Source organism: Desmodus rotundus, chromosome 9 (genome assembly GCF_022682495.2).
Source record: "Desmodus rotundus isolate HL8 chromosome 9, HLdesRot8A.1, whole genome shotgun sequence".
Classification (NCBI taxonomy): Eukaryota; Metazoa; Chordata; class Mammalia; order Chiroptera; family Phyllostomidae; genus Desmodus; species Desmodus rotundus.
Genome location: NC_071395.1, coordinates 41,488,379 through 41,500,207, shown reverse-complemented (window position 1 = coordinate 41,500,207; position 11,829 = coordinate 41,488,379). Strand labels below are relative to the sequence as shown.

At 40.4% G+C, this 11,829-nt stretch overlaps 1 protein-coding gene across 3 annotated transcripts; it reads right to left on the bottom strand.

Annotated features, from left to right (window-relative positions):
* Positions 1 to 311: 311 nt before the first annotated feature.
* Positions 312 to 9,106, bottom strand: LOC112312762 (olfactory receptor 7D4-like). 3 transcript variants are annotated; one of them, XM_053911149.2, is made up of 2 exons: positions 8,959 to 9,106; positions 312 to 2,395 (listed from the first exon to the last, which is right to left on the bottom strand). In XM_053911149.2, the coding sequence occupies exons 1-2, from the start codon at positions 9,062 to 9,064 to the stop codon at positions 1,446 to 1,448; spliced, it is 1,056 nt and encodes a 351-aa protein (XP_053767124.1). In that variant the 5' UTR covers positions 9,065 to 9,106; the 3' UTR covers positions 312 to 1,445. The 3 variants fall into 3 exon arrangements, with proteins under 3 accessions (XP_053767124.1, XP_053767125.1, XP_053767126.1); XM_053911150.2 differs by having other exon boundaries at positions 312 to 2,326; XM_053911151.1 differs by lacking the exon at positions 8,959 to 9,106 and adding an exon at positions 7,116 to 7,132.
* Positions 9,107 to 11,829: the final 2,723 nt, after the last annotated feature.

Here is an 11,829-nt window from a genome sequence, read left to right as displayed (position 1 = left end):
AAAATTTTTAGTGGAGTTACATAATTCTTTGTTGCTTCTGCTGCCACATGTCGGGAAAAGTAGGTTCCAGCTGGTGCTGGATCTTGGCAGCCACACAGTGGAGGTGGCCAGAGGATCCCAGGGAATGGGGGAGGAATGTGGGAGGAACCATGGACTACTCCATGCTTCCTTGCAGACTCACTTCTAGCAACATTCTTCCCCCAAAGTGAATTAAGTTCTAAACATAGCCCACAAATGTGTAACTATTATTCCCGATGCAGTCCCACAGAGTTCCAAAATAATTAAAACATGGGAGAAAACAATTCTTATTTTATTGTATTCATTTTTACATGTTTTTGGTTCCTAGAAGGCATATCTCAAAATTGCAATAATGGAAAACAAAGGTCAAAGAAAATAGGAGAGGAAGGGTGATGGATGGAAGAATCAATCACAAGGAGTGACACATATCAATGTTCCCAGGCAGTGCTTTCTGTGTCATCTGAAGAAAACACCTTTCAAACTGAGATTCCTCCTTTGAAGTTGAAATCACATCACTGTTGTTGTGGAAGGTAAAATAGCAAAGTCACCTGTCCAGGTTGTAGTCCACCTGAAATTCAGTCTGTTCTGTTTAAAAGTGAAGCAAATAAGAGAAAATACCTCAAAAAATGTTTTAATATGAAATAAAGTCATTCCTGTGGAGGAACATATAGAGTCCTAACATTGTAAGCACGTTGCTTTGATTGCAGTGTGATTTTCACTCCATTTTTTTCTGGCAAAAGTACCCATTAATACAAAGAAATTAAGGTGAAGATCAGTCAGGTGTGAGGACAACTTTCTGGGAAACTTAGTCAGAACCTGATATGACAAGAGCTTTACATTTAAAGTTAAAAATCTAATCCACCAAACAAAAGAGCAAAATAGAAGCAGAAACTTGGAAATAAAGAACAAAATGGCAGTGACCAGAGGGGCGTGGGGAGTGAGATAAGTGGGGAAGGGTAAGAGGCAAACAAAGGAACACAAATTGAGGACTTGTGGGCTCAGATAATTGGGAGCAGATTGACTGAGGGACTTGGGGGGAAGAGGAAAGTGAGAGCAAATGAGGAGAAAGGCAGGGTAACTGTAATCAATCAAAAATTAAAAATGTTTTTTAAAAAAGTACAGAAAAAAGTAAAGAATGTAAAAAAAAAAAAAGAAATCTTAAAAATAGCTGCAGGAATGCTGACCAAACAAGGAGCATTGTGGACAGCATGCAGGGAAGAAAAGTCCATAAGGAAGTTTCTGAGGGAGTTGTTGAGAAGAACCAAACAAGTACTAATACAAAAACAAAGAAAAGGGAAATCATGTGTGCTTTGGATAGAAGAAATCAATAGTGTTTTACAGGAGAGAAAAAGAACCAGGATAGTTAAAATTGCAACATTAACCTTTAAGGCCCACAATGTACACTTAGTTCTGGGGCCAGTGATCCATCACAGAGAAGGTGATGCTGGGTTGAGGAGCCTTTCTAGGGCCCGCTTCACATCCTTGTTTCTCAGGCTGTAGATGAAGGGGTTCAGCATGGGGGTAACCACAGTGTACATCACTGAGGCAATCAAACTTCTCTGGGAAGAATGGGTCCCAGCAGAACTGAGATAGACCCCCAGACAGGTCCCATAAAACAAGGAGACCACAGTGAGGTGAGACCCACAGGTGGAAAATGCTTTATATTTTCCCCCTACAGAGGACATTCTCATTAAAGAGGAGACAATCTGAGAGTAAGAATAGAGAATTCCAGTGAGAGGAATCACACCCAGTAGGGCAACAATCATGTACATGAAGACATTATTGATGATGGTATCTGAGCAGGCTTCCTTGAGAATCTGAGACAGTTCACAGAAGAAATGTGGAATTTCAGTTCCTGCACAGAAAGTCAGCCTCCTCATCAGTAGGATATGAACCAGAGAAACACAGAGCATGATGAACCAAGAGACTAGAACCAGGAAGCTACAGAAATGCAAATTCATGTTGACCATGTAGTGCAGGGGGTGGCAGATGGCCACATACCGGTCATAGGCCATCACAGTCAGGAGGAAGTTATCCATTCCAATAAAAACTACAAACAAATACACCTGAATGAGGCATCCAATGTAGGAGATGGTTTTGCTCTGTGTCTGGATGTTCAGCAGCATCTTTGGGACGGTGGTGGAGATGAAACAGATGTCAACAAAGGACAGATTGCAGAGGAAGAAGTACATGGGCGTGTGGAGGTGGGAGTCTGAGCTGACAGCCAGGATGATGAACAGGTTCCCGAGCACAGTGACCAGGTACATGGACAGGAACAGTCCAAATAGGATGGGTTGATTCTCTGAGTCTTGGGAAAATCCCAGAAGTAAAAAATCTGAATTCCCTGTTTGATTTCCTGTTTCCATGTTGCTGACACCTCATGTAGATGATTGAGGAAGGAAAATAGCATGAAATAGACACTGGACAAACTCTAGATTATTCATATTGTTTTCTATTTATATATTTATTTATTTATTTATTTATTTATTTATTTTTATTCGGTTACAATTGTCTGCATTATCTCCCCATCCCTCCACCGCACATCCTGTTTTCATTCATTGAAGTAAATAACTAGGCATTAAAGCCTTAACTACAAAATTTGGGGACTGTATATTTTGTAATTTCTTACAGAATATAGACTTCCCAATTGTTGGTTAACCATTGTCATTATCCTCTGACACTGACCCACCTTCTTTACCTCTGTCTTAGAATTCTCTTTGAACAGTTCAGAGCAACCTTGGGCCTCAGATATAAAATGGTTTGTACTTGCTCTAACACAAATGTGGAGCATGAGGTCTGGTGAAGCTCAGCAGCTTGAGCTCGGTTATCTGCCTTGCCTGGTACGCACAGAAGGGTAAGACAACCATGTCTCGGACGTGAGAAAATTTGAGAAAGTACCTCAAATATCTGAACAGAGAACTGGAGGATGAGTAGAAGGTAAGTTTACTTTTCAAGAAAAAAAAGAAAGAAAAAATATTTTCACCAACTAATAATCTACATTCAGTAATGCTTAAGGCTTTATGTACCAGAGACCAGAAACACCTTGTAGAAACAGGGCCTTCATCTGTGAAGTTAAGCAATTGGCCAAAGTTTCCAAAAAAGAGGAGATATCAAGGCTTAAACCATTTCAGTACCCTACGATACTACTTGAAACGCCACAAACAGATTTTTTTTAACTTATTTTTTTACTGTTGTTCAATTACAGTTGTCTGGATTTTCTCCCCACCCCTCCACTCTACCCAGCCAAACCCACCTCCATTCCTGGCCTCCACCTTCCCTCTTTGTTTTGTCCATGTGTCCTTTATAGTAGTTCCTTAAAACCCCTCTCCCCACTTTCTCCTCCCCACCCCACTCTGGCTATTGTTAGATTGTTCTTAACTTCAGTGTCTCTGGTTATATATTGTTTGCTTTTTTCTTTTGTTGATTAGGTTCCAGTTAAACGTAAGATCATATGGTATTTGTCCCTCACTGCCTGGCTTATTTCACTTAGCATAATGCTCTCCAGTTCCATCCATGCTGATGCAAAGTGTATAAGCTCCTTCTTTCTGCTGCGTAGAATTCCATTGTGTAATTGTCCCATAGTTTTTTGATCCACTCGTTTGCTGATGGGAACTTAGGTTGCTTCCAGGACTTGGCTATTGTATATTGTGCTGCTAGGAACATTGGGGGTCGGGGTAGCCATCATAGAGATGCAAATTAAAACCACAATGGGGCACTACCTCACACCAGTCAGAGTGGCCAACAAAACAAATCAACAAACAAATGTTGGAGAGGATGCAGAGAAAAGGGAACCCTAGTACATTGTTGGTGGGAATGCAGACTGGTGTGGCCACTGTGGAAAACAGTATGGAATTTCCTCAGAAAACTAAAAATGGAAATGCCTTTTGACCCAGAAATTCTACTGCTGGGATTATACCCTAAGAATACTGAATCACCAATTGAAAAGAAGGAACAGAATTTGGAGTCATGCCATCCATGATTTTCATTAAATACTGGGGGAAGAGAGAACTTGCATCGGGATTCACATAGGAGCTCAAAGGGGTGAGAGTCGGATTTGCACTCACAGTTCAGTGATGCTTAGATTGGGGCCGGGCACATGTGAGGACTCATTCTCAGCCCACCTACCTCTTTCTCTCTTCACCTCAGGGCCTTGTGTCTGATAAGTAGACAGAGAGGAATGAGTCTTACAACCTGGGACAATGTATAACATAAAACATACAGTGATATCAGTGCTCTCCTTTGCTCTGTTATCAGAGTTTTTCTACACTTCCTGGTCTGTAAGGCCCCTGACTGCACAGGAGAACAATGTTGATTGTTGTCACTGTCAGTCTTCTTAGGTATAGAAACCAAAGTGGGAGGGGAGGGGATGGCAGGGGATCAAAAGATACAAACTTCCAGTCCTAGCTGGTGTGACTCAGTGGATTGAGTACCAGCCTGAGAAGCAAAGGGATGCCAGTTGTATTTCCAGCCAGGGCACATGCCTAGGTTGTGGGCTGGGTCCCCAGTTGGGGATGTGTGAGAAGCAACCACACATTGATGATTCTCTCCCTCTCTTTCTCCCTTCCTTCCCCCCTCTAAAAATAAATAAATAAAATCTAAAAAATAGGTACTAACACCCTGTTATAAAATAAATGAGTCAGGCAGGTGTAATAGATGGCATAGTATCTATAGTTAATACTGTATTGCATTTTTGAAAGTTACTAAGAGGGTACATATTAAAGGTCCTCATCACAAAAAAATTTCTGTGATATGTATGGTGAAAGCAGTTCACTAGGTTGTTGAGGTGATCGTTTTGCAATACATACAAATATCAGATTATTTACACCTTAAACTAATATAATGTTATGTGTCAATTATATCTCAGTTTAAAAACTCTAAAGCTGATAATGTCTGCAATGACAAAAATGGTCATATCATACCCGTATTGTTTAGCAATGGATGAATACTTTGTTTTGACCCTTTGGGGGTTGGTCAGTTTGCAGTCATTTCTTGTGGTTTTAAATCATTTGAGAGATATTCTAAGCAAATTTTCATGACGCATTCTAAATTCTCTTGACTTTCATATCATGTGGCTTGCTATCTTCATTTAGAAGGTTTTAATTGAGCAGAATAAAAGAAAATATGTGGGAGATGCCTGAGATTCTGGATATTCCCTGGAGTGTGCTTTGTGTTCACGGCATTGGAAAAGAGGAAACAATTTCCTTTCTTCCCAGTCTATTGCAGGGATTCTTTCCTGGTCTCCAGTTTCATCTTTGGTTCCTCCACACAACAGTCTGACTGAGATTTCCAAAATGGAAATTGGATAATATCACTCTCCTGCATACAATTTTTGAAATTCCTTTGTGCCACCTGCTGAAATCATCCTAACTCCTTGGTGTATCATGCCTCTACTCTGACCCCGCAGCCTTATTTCTCACCACTTCTCAAATTTATCCTCAATTCAGATCATTCTGAAAAGCTGTTCTTTGCCCAGATGGGCCATACTCTCTTCTGTCTCTGTTACTTGTCAGGACCTTCTCCCTCCACTTAAACCTCTCCCTACTTCCTTCTCCTCATTCCTACCTGTCACTACATACATGGCACAGGCTCTCACCTGCTTAGGTAATTCCCAACCACCTCAGCTCTCAATACTAGCTGAGTTCTTAGCACAAAGGGCACTCTTTGTATTGGTTGGGTGGCAGAATTAGTAAATGGAAGAGCTACAAACATATATTTCCTTTACCACAGGTCATCATATAGTCACTGGGTGTCCACTACTATAAAACCTTTAGGACTTCTTACCCTGAAAGAGGTCAGTATATGGAAAGAGGATGTTGGTGAAGAAAAGAGAGAAAGGGAGACAGAAAAGGAATATAAAGTTGCTGCTCATCAAATAGCCACATCCTCTTCTCAGTCCTGGGCAACACGCATTCCCAGTGTTGACCCCTATCAGGTCCAAACAATTCAGTCTATTTACTCTTGTTCTTGCAGCTAACCTGGGATCTTTAGCCAGTAGCATCAGCAACTGCTTCTCCACAAGCTTTGTCTGAAATACCTGCATACACACCCCTGTCTTTCTATCCTAATTATACAGAGGCACAAACAGAAGATGACTGAGACTAAACAGGGAAATGACATGTGTATGAACAATTTCACAAAGGATAATTTCACACAGTTACTTTTCTTGGTTCATATTTGAAAACATTCATCATCTTTAGTTCCCTTCCAAAAAGTCCCTCAACATTAATATTTTCCGTCATCTTTCTTGCATGTGAAACTGCTAAACACTCTCATCCCTCTATGAACAGACACAATGTCCTTTGAGCTCTCTCCTCAAACACAGGAAGATCCATTTTCCAGAAGAGAGAGTGAAGAGGAATGTGAATGAAGACACCCATGCTTTCCCCTCTGGTTCCAGGACTCCCATGATTTGGCAAGGAGAGAGTCAGAGGTAGGAAGAGACTGGACCAATGTCCTGTCCCTCCAACTTCCCATTTCTACTTTAATCATCATATATGTCTGATGCTCATCCTTTCCACTGACATGCAACATCCTGGTGCAATTTCTCTCTTTTTACAAGTACAGCAGGACCTCAAGTAACATTGTTTCATTCAATGTGGTTAACATTGTTTTATTTAATGTTGTTAACAGTTTTTTATCCAATATTTTTTGTTCTAAGTTGGTGATTTGCTGTAGGAACTTAACTCTTTTTTTCATCTAGTAGATTAACCTACAGTAAGAATGATTTTTTAATATATTGTCCCAGTCAGAAACCTATTGAGAACTCAGGGGAGGACCTAGTATATCATGAGCACCATGGAGGACAGTATTAATATTCTTTTCATGACCTTTGCTGCTTAGAGGAATGGGTAAGGGAGGATGGCTCCTCTGAAGCTGGAACATGGTCTCAGATGCATATTGCTTCCTCTGTGGGAGAGATGTAGCGCCTCAGCAAACCTTCCAGGTTTAAGAACTAAGTGCATTTGTTAAAAGTATGGAATGGTTTTACTGCTAGGATTATCATAATTTGTTTCCTTGTGTCAAATAAAAAGATTGAGACAGTGAAAAATATTCAATGAAAAAAATATTGGACAAGGGAGAGACTAATGAGAATTCACCTTGTTCTGATGGACAAAGCCAGGGGTCTGGCTGCTGCAGGGTTTGTTCTCAGGTTGCTGAAATTCAAATCCATCACGATGATTATTTTTCTATAAAGTCCCACCTGGTGTTGCAAAAGCAGCTGAATTATGATTTAAAGAGTCATGAAATGAATAATGTTCATCTTAAGAAGGAGTTTCCTCACTTTAGTAACTCTTTACATTAGGACCAGAGTTTAGAAATCAAAAGTGGATAATACAGCCTCTGTCAGTAATACAGTCCTGTTCACTCATTCACCAAATAAATATGTCCTGTTTTTTTTCTAGTATTTCATGTTAATGGGCAATTTTGTTGAGCCATGGTAGGAACTAGAGAATTGAACTAAGCTTGCTCTTATTCACTAAGGAACTTCTGGAAGTCACTCTTCAAGAAGGGATTCTTTGGGACAGGCTAAGTGTCAGCTATTGGGTATGGTCTTCAACCTCTGGGAGCCCACCTTCCAGAGATGGATGTGCAAATAGGTCATTGTGATACATGACGTAAATGATAAGATGAAGACAGTCTGGAGACTGGGATACTGAGAGGAGTCCCAATAATAGTCTAGAGTGATGGAGTCAGGGAAGAATTCTTGGAAAAAGAGATCCTTGGGCAAGTTTCACAGGTGGACTATTGAAAAGGGGGTTTCCTGGTTTAGAAGAGAGCAGGGAAAAGACACTAAGAAGTAGATAGCATGGGACAGAGTGGTTTTAGCCATTAACTGAAGCACACTGTGGGCAAAGGAGACAGTGAAGAATTAGGTTGAACAGGTGACCACATCACTGAGAACCTTGAAAAGAATAATGGATAAAGAATAGGGCTGTGGAGGACAGGCAACCAAAGGAGGGTCATGATTTGTATCACAACTTCCCTGGTGTGGAGTGAAAGATGGATTTAAAGATGACAAAACCAAGGACAAAATGATAGGAGTAAATATCCATATCATTAGAGTTGAAGAACCATGTCTATTGCTTTAAGGAAGAGGAATAAAGGCCAAAAGAAGTAAAACAATATAATAGTTATGTTGCTAATGATTTCATGTTCTTTGTTAAGGATGAGACTTAATACCCAAAGTGGGGGGGGCGGGGTCAGAGCAACTATGGGAAAGGACATGCGAGTTTTAGTGTTTCCCAAAATTTCTAGAGCAAAAGGATAAGTTGTCATTAAGGAACTAGATGTTGGACTTTCTTACATCCTTTTCTTTCCCTCTCTCTTTAAACACTGTGGTCCTAGATACCAAGGTCCTCATACTCTTCTCTCTTTAATCTCCCTAATAAGAACCATGGATAAGGGTGCAGAAAGAGGGAAAGAAGGATCCTTTTTAAGAAATAAGATGTTTCCCAAATAAACAAGGCTGGCAAAACATTAACAACAATTTGTCTAGGCTAGTGAAGATGGAGGCTCTGGAACTCTTGGGCTGGGTAACAAGGGAAAAGAATAAGAAGAGATCAAGACTTCACTCTAAAGGAACCTAAAGCTCCATCAGCACCTGGTGGCATCACTCTGCACACCGAAGACTAGTGACTCTAACCATACACAGTGTGGTTGTGGGCAGTGCAATGGTGTCAGAGGGGACAGGGGGGTTAGCGTCTGCCTCCCCATTCCCATAATCCCATCAACAATCTAACCAAATAACATATCATTGAAGTAAAGCTCTTCACGCATGGTAACTTCAAACAAGGAGTCTAGTCATTCACCTTCTCAAGCAAGTAACTTCTAGAGCTCATTCTCCACAGACAGCAGAGGGTTTTCCCTGTCCTGTGCTCAACAATAGTCAATAGCCTGTTCATTCTACCACCTCTTTTTCTTATTTCCTATGACACTTACCAGGCTTTGCAGCGTTAACTTGTATATCTTTTTCTTTCATTGAAGTTTGGTGGTGAAATAGGAAGGTCTGTCCTCCATAATAGCAGGGATACAAGGCCAGGTACATGATATAAGGCCTGGCTGTATCTGCTGGAGAGGCATGAGTGTCTTGGGTCTGGCACAGGACAGCACTGGTGACTGACTATAAGTTGTTATGTTACAGATTAATGAGCCCTGAAGGCAAATTCCCCTGTGAATTTTGTTAAGACAAATTGATCAATGGGTCTTTGACTCCCTCATCAGGTGACTCCTGAGGGGCAGTGTCAAAAAGGAAGGTGTCTGTCTTGCCAATTCCTTACCCCTGGGAGACTAACAGTGGGACCAGCTGTGATTCTCTCCCCCTGCATCCCTTTCCTCTGGGAAGAATCACTCCAGTCTTTCTTGGATCTCCTGTCAGGAAAAAGTGTCATTATTTCCTGACTTGTAGTTTCCTCATTGGATAGATGGCTGAGTATCAAAGGCTCCCAGGATTCACCAGGGCATAGTTCTCCAACTTTAGCTTGCACCAAGATGACCTTGAGGATCTGTTAGAGCAGATTTCAGAGTCCTATTCCCCAGTGTCTGCCTCTGTAGGCCTGAATTTGGATCTGACAATTTGGAGTTTTCACACATTTCAAATTTTGCTTGTCCCTATGACATGCCTGAGACCCATTGCCCTGAGGCAATGTTTTCTAATTTTACCTTTATCAGAACTATCATCTGAGGCTTTTGTCAATAGATATCCTCCCAGACATGTACTTTTGCTAAACTCATCTAGTCAACATCTCTAGAGGGAGAGCCCTAGAATCTACATTTGAAAGAAAATTGCAATGATTTTACCTTATTTCATTTTAATTTATATTTTGTTATGCATATATATGCTATTCTAACCACTTTAAAAGTATAGTCGTGTGGCGTACGTATATTCAGAATATTATGGAACCATCACCAGCGTGTATGTCCAGACATTTCTCATCATCCCAAACGGAAGCTCTATCCCCGTTCCACAGCATCTCCCCATTCTTTTCTTCCCTAATCCATGAAAACCTCTATTGTGCTTTTAGTCTCTATGAATTTTCTTATTTTACATACCTCTTATAAATGAACTAATACAACACTTACCATTTTGTGTTTGAATTCTCTTCCAAAGCATGATGTTTTCAAGTTTCAACCACATTGCACATGTATCAAAATTTATTCCTCTAAAAATATTGAATAATATTCCATTTACATACATATGATTTTATTTATCCCTTCATCTTATGATGTACACTTGAATAATTTCCATTTTTGACTATTTCTGCTATGAATATTGATCTGCAAGAATGTATTTGAGTTTGGGTGGAGGTGGGTAAAAAGGGAAAAATTGAGACAACTGTAATAGCATAAACAATAAAATATTTAGATTAAAATCCTAACCAATTTGAGTTTCTGATTTCACATCTTTGGGGAATATACCTAGACATTGAATTGATGAATCATGAGAACCTACTTTTAGAAGCATGTCAATGGATCAGATGTTTGAGAAAACGCTGTTCCAGGGCATTCTACAGCCAATCCTGGAGAGACCCAATGACCAGTATTCTGTACTTTAAAAAAAAGGCTACAGTAAGAGACATAACAAGACACTTCATGATCATAAATGGAGCGATCCAAAAATAGGACAGAACCCTTGAAAACATACGCACTCAACATAGGAGCACCTAAATATACAAGAAAATTGTGACAGACATAAAAGGAGAAGTTGACAGAAAAACAGTCATAGCAAGGGGTTTAATCACCCCATTGACATCAATAAATAGATCTCAAAGACAGAAAAGCAACAAGGAAACAGCAGCTTTAAATGACACACTGAATCAGATGGGTTTAACTGCTATCTCCAGAGCATTTCACCCCAAAGCAGCAGAATATACATACTTCTCAAGGGCACGTGGAACATTTTCTAGTGTAGACCACATGCTATGACACAGAACAAGTCTCAACACATTTTAGAAGATTGAAATAGTCTTCTCTGACTACAATTGTATGAAGCTAGAAATCAATCACAAGAAAAAAACTGAAAAACACACAAAGACATGGAAGCTAAATAACATATTACTAAACAATGAATGAGTTAACAATAAGGGAAGAAATATAAACAGATACCTTGAAACAAATGAAAATGAGAACACAACAATCCCTAAATCTGTGGGACACAACAAAAGCATCTTAAGAGGGAAATTCATAGCATTACAGGCCTACATCAAGAAACAAGAACAACCTCAAATAAACAATCTAACTTTACACTTAATGGAACAGGAAAAGAACAACAAAGTCCAGTTGGTAAACTGGTGGAAGACTAGGTGGATCTTACTCTCACCTACTCTGAGAACCAAAATGGAAAACAACTAAATTTGGGAACAATCTCCCTGAGTTATCAACTAACAATTATTTGAAGAGGAGACTTATAACCAGGGAAATGCAGAAGAAGCCACCTAAAGCCTGGTAAGAAGGGTGGAGAGGGGAAAGGGGCCAACCCCGCTGTCATGGGAAGTGGCTGAGGTTAAGGAGGGAGATCCCATCTATGGGTGGTTACCCCTGAGACTTCTAAGCTTAAACCCTAAGCTAGGCTCCCAGCCCAGAGTTCCAGAGCCAGGAACAGATGCCAGCATAGCATCTGGTTTGAAGAGCAGTGGTGTTTTGTGGGGAGCTGTTCCAAGCGTGGGAAATGTGGCTCAGCCCCCACTTGGAAAACCAGTGGGGAGCGAAGTAGGCGGGCAGGACCCACGTCCATGGATAAGTTCTCCAGTGGGAAATCAGGCCTGCATTGTACTTAGACTGTTATGAGACTTGCTCTTGCTAAAAACTCCCTCA

Bases quoted from the DNA above. Each gene is read 5' to 3' on its own strand.
- LOC112312762 (XM_053911149.2), bottom strand. From the start codon at position 9,064: ATGTACCTGGCCTTGTATCCCTGCTATTATGGAGGACAGACCTTCCTA. The intron at 2,396-8,958 runs GTAAGTGTCATA...CATCTACATGAG, and splicing joins AGTTAACGCTGCAAAGCCTG to GTGTCAGCAACATGGAAACA.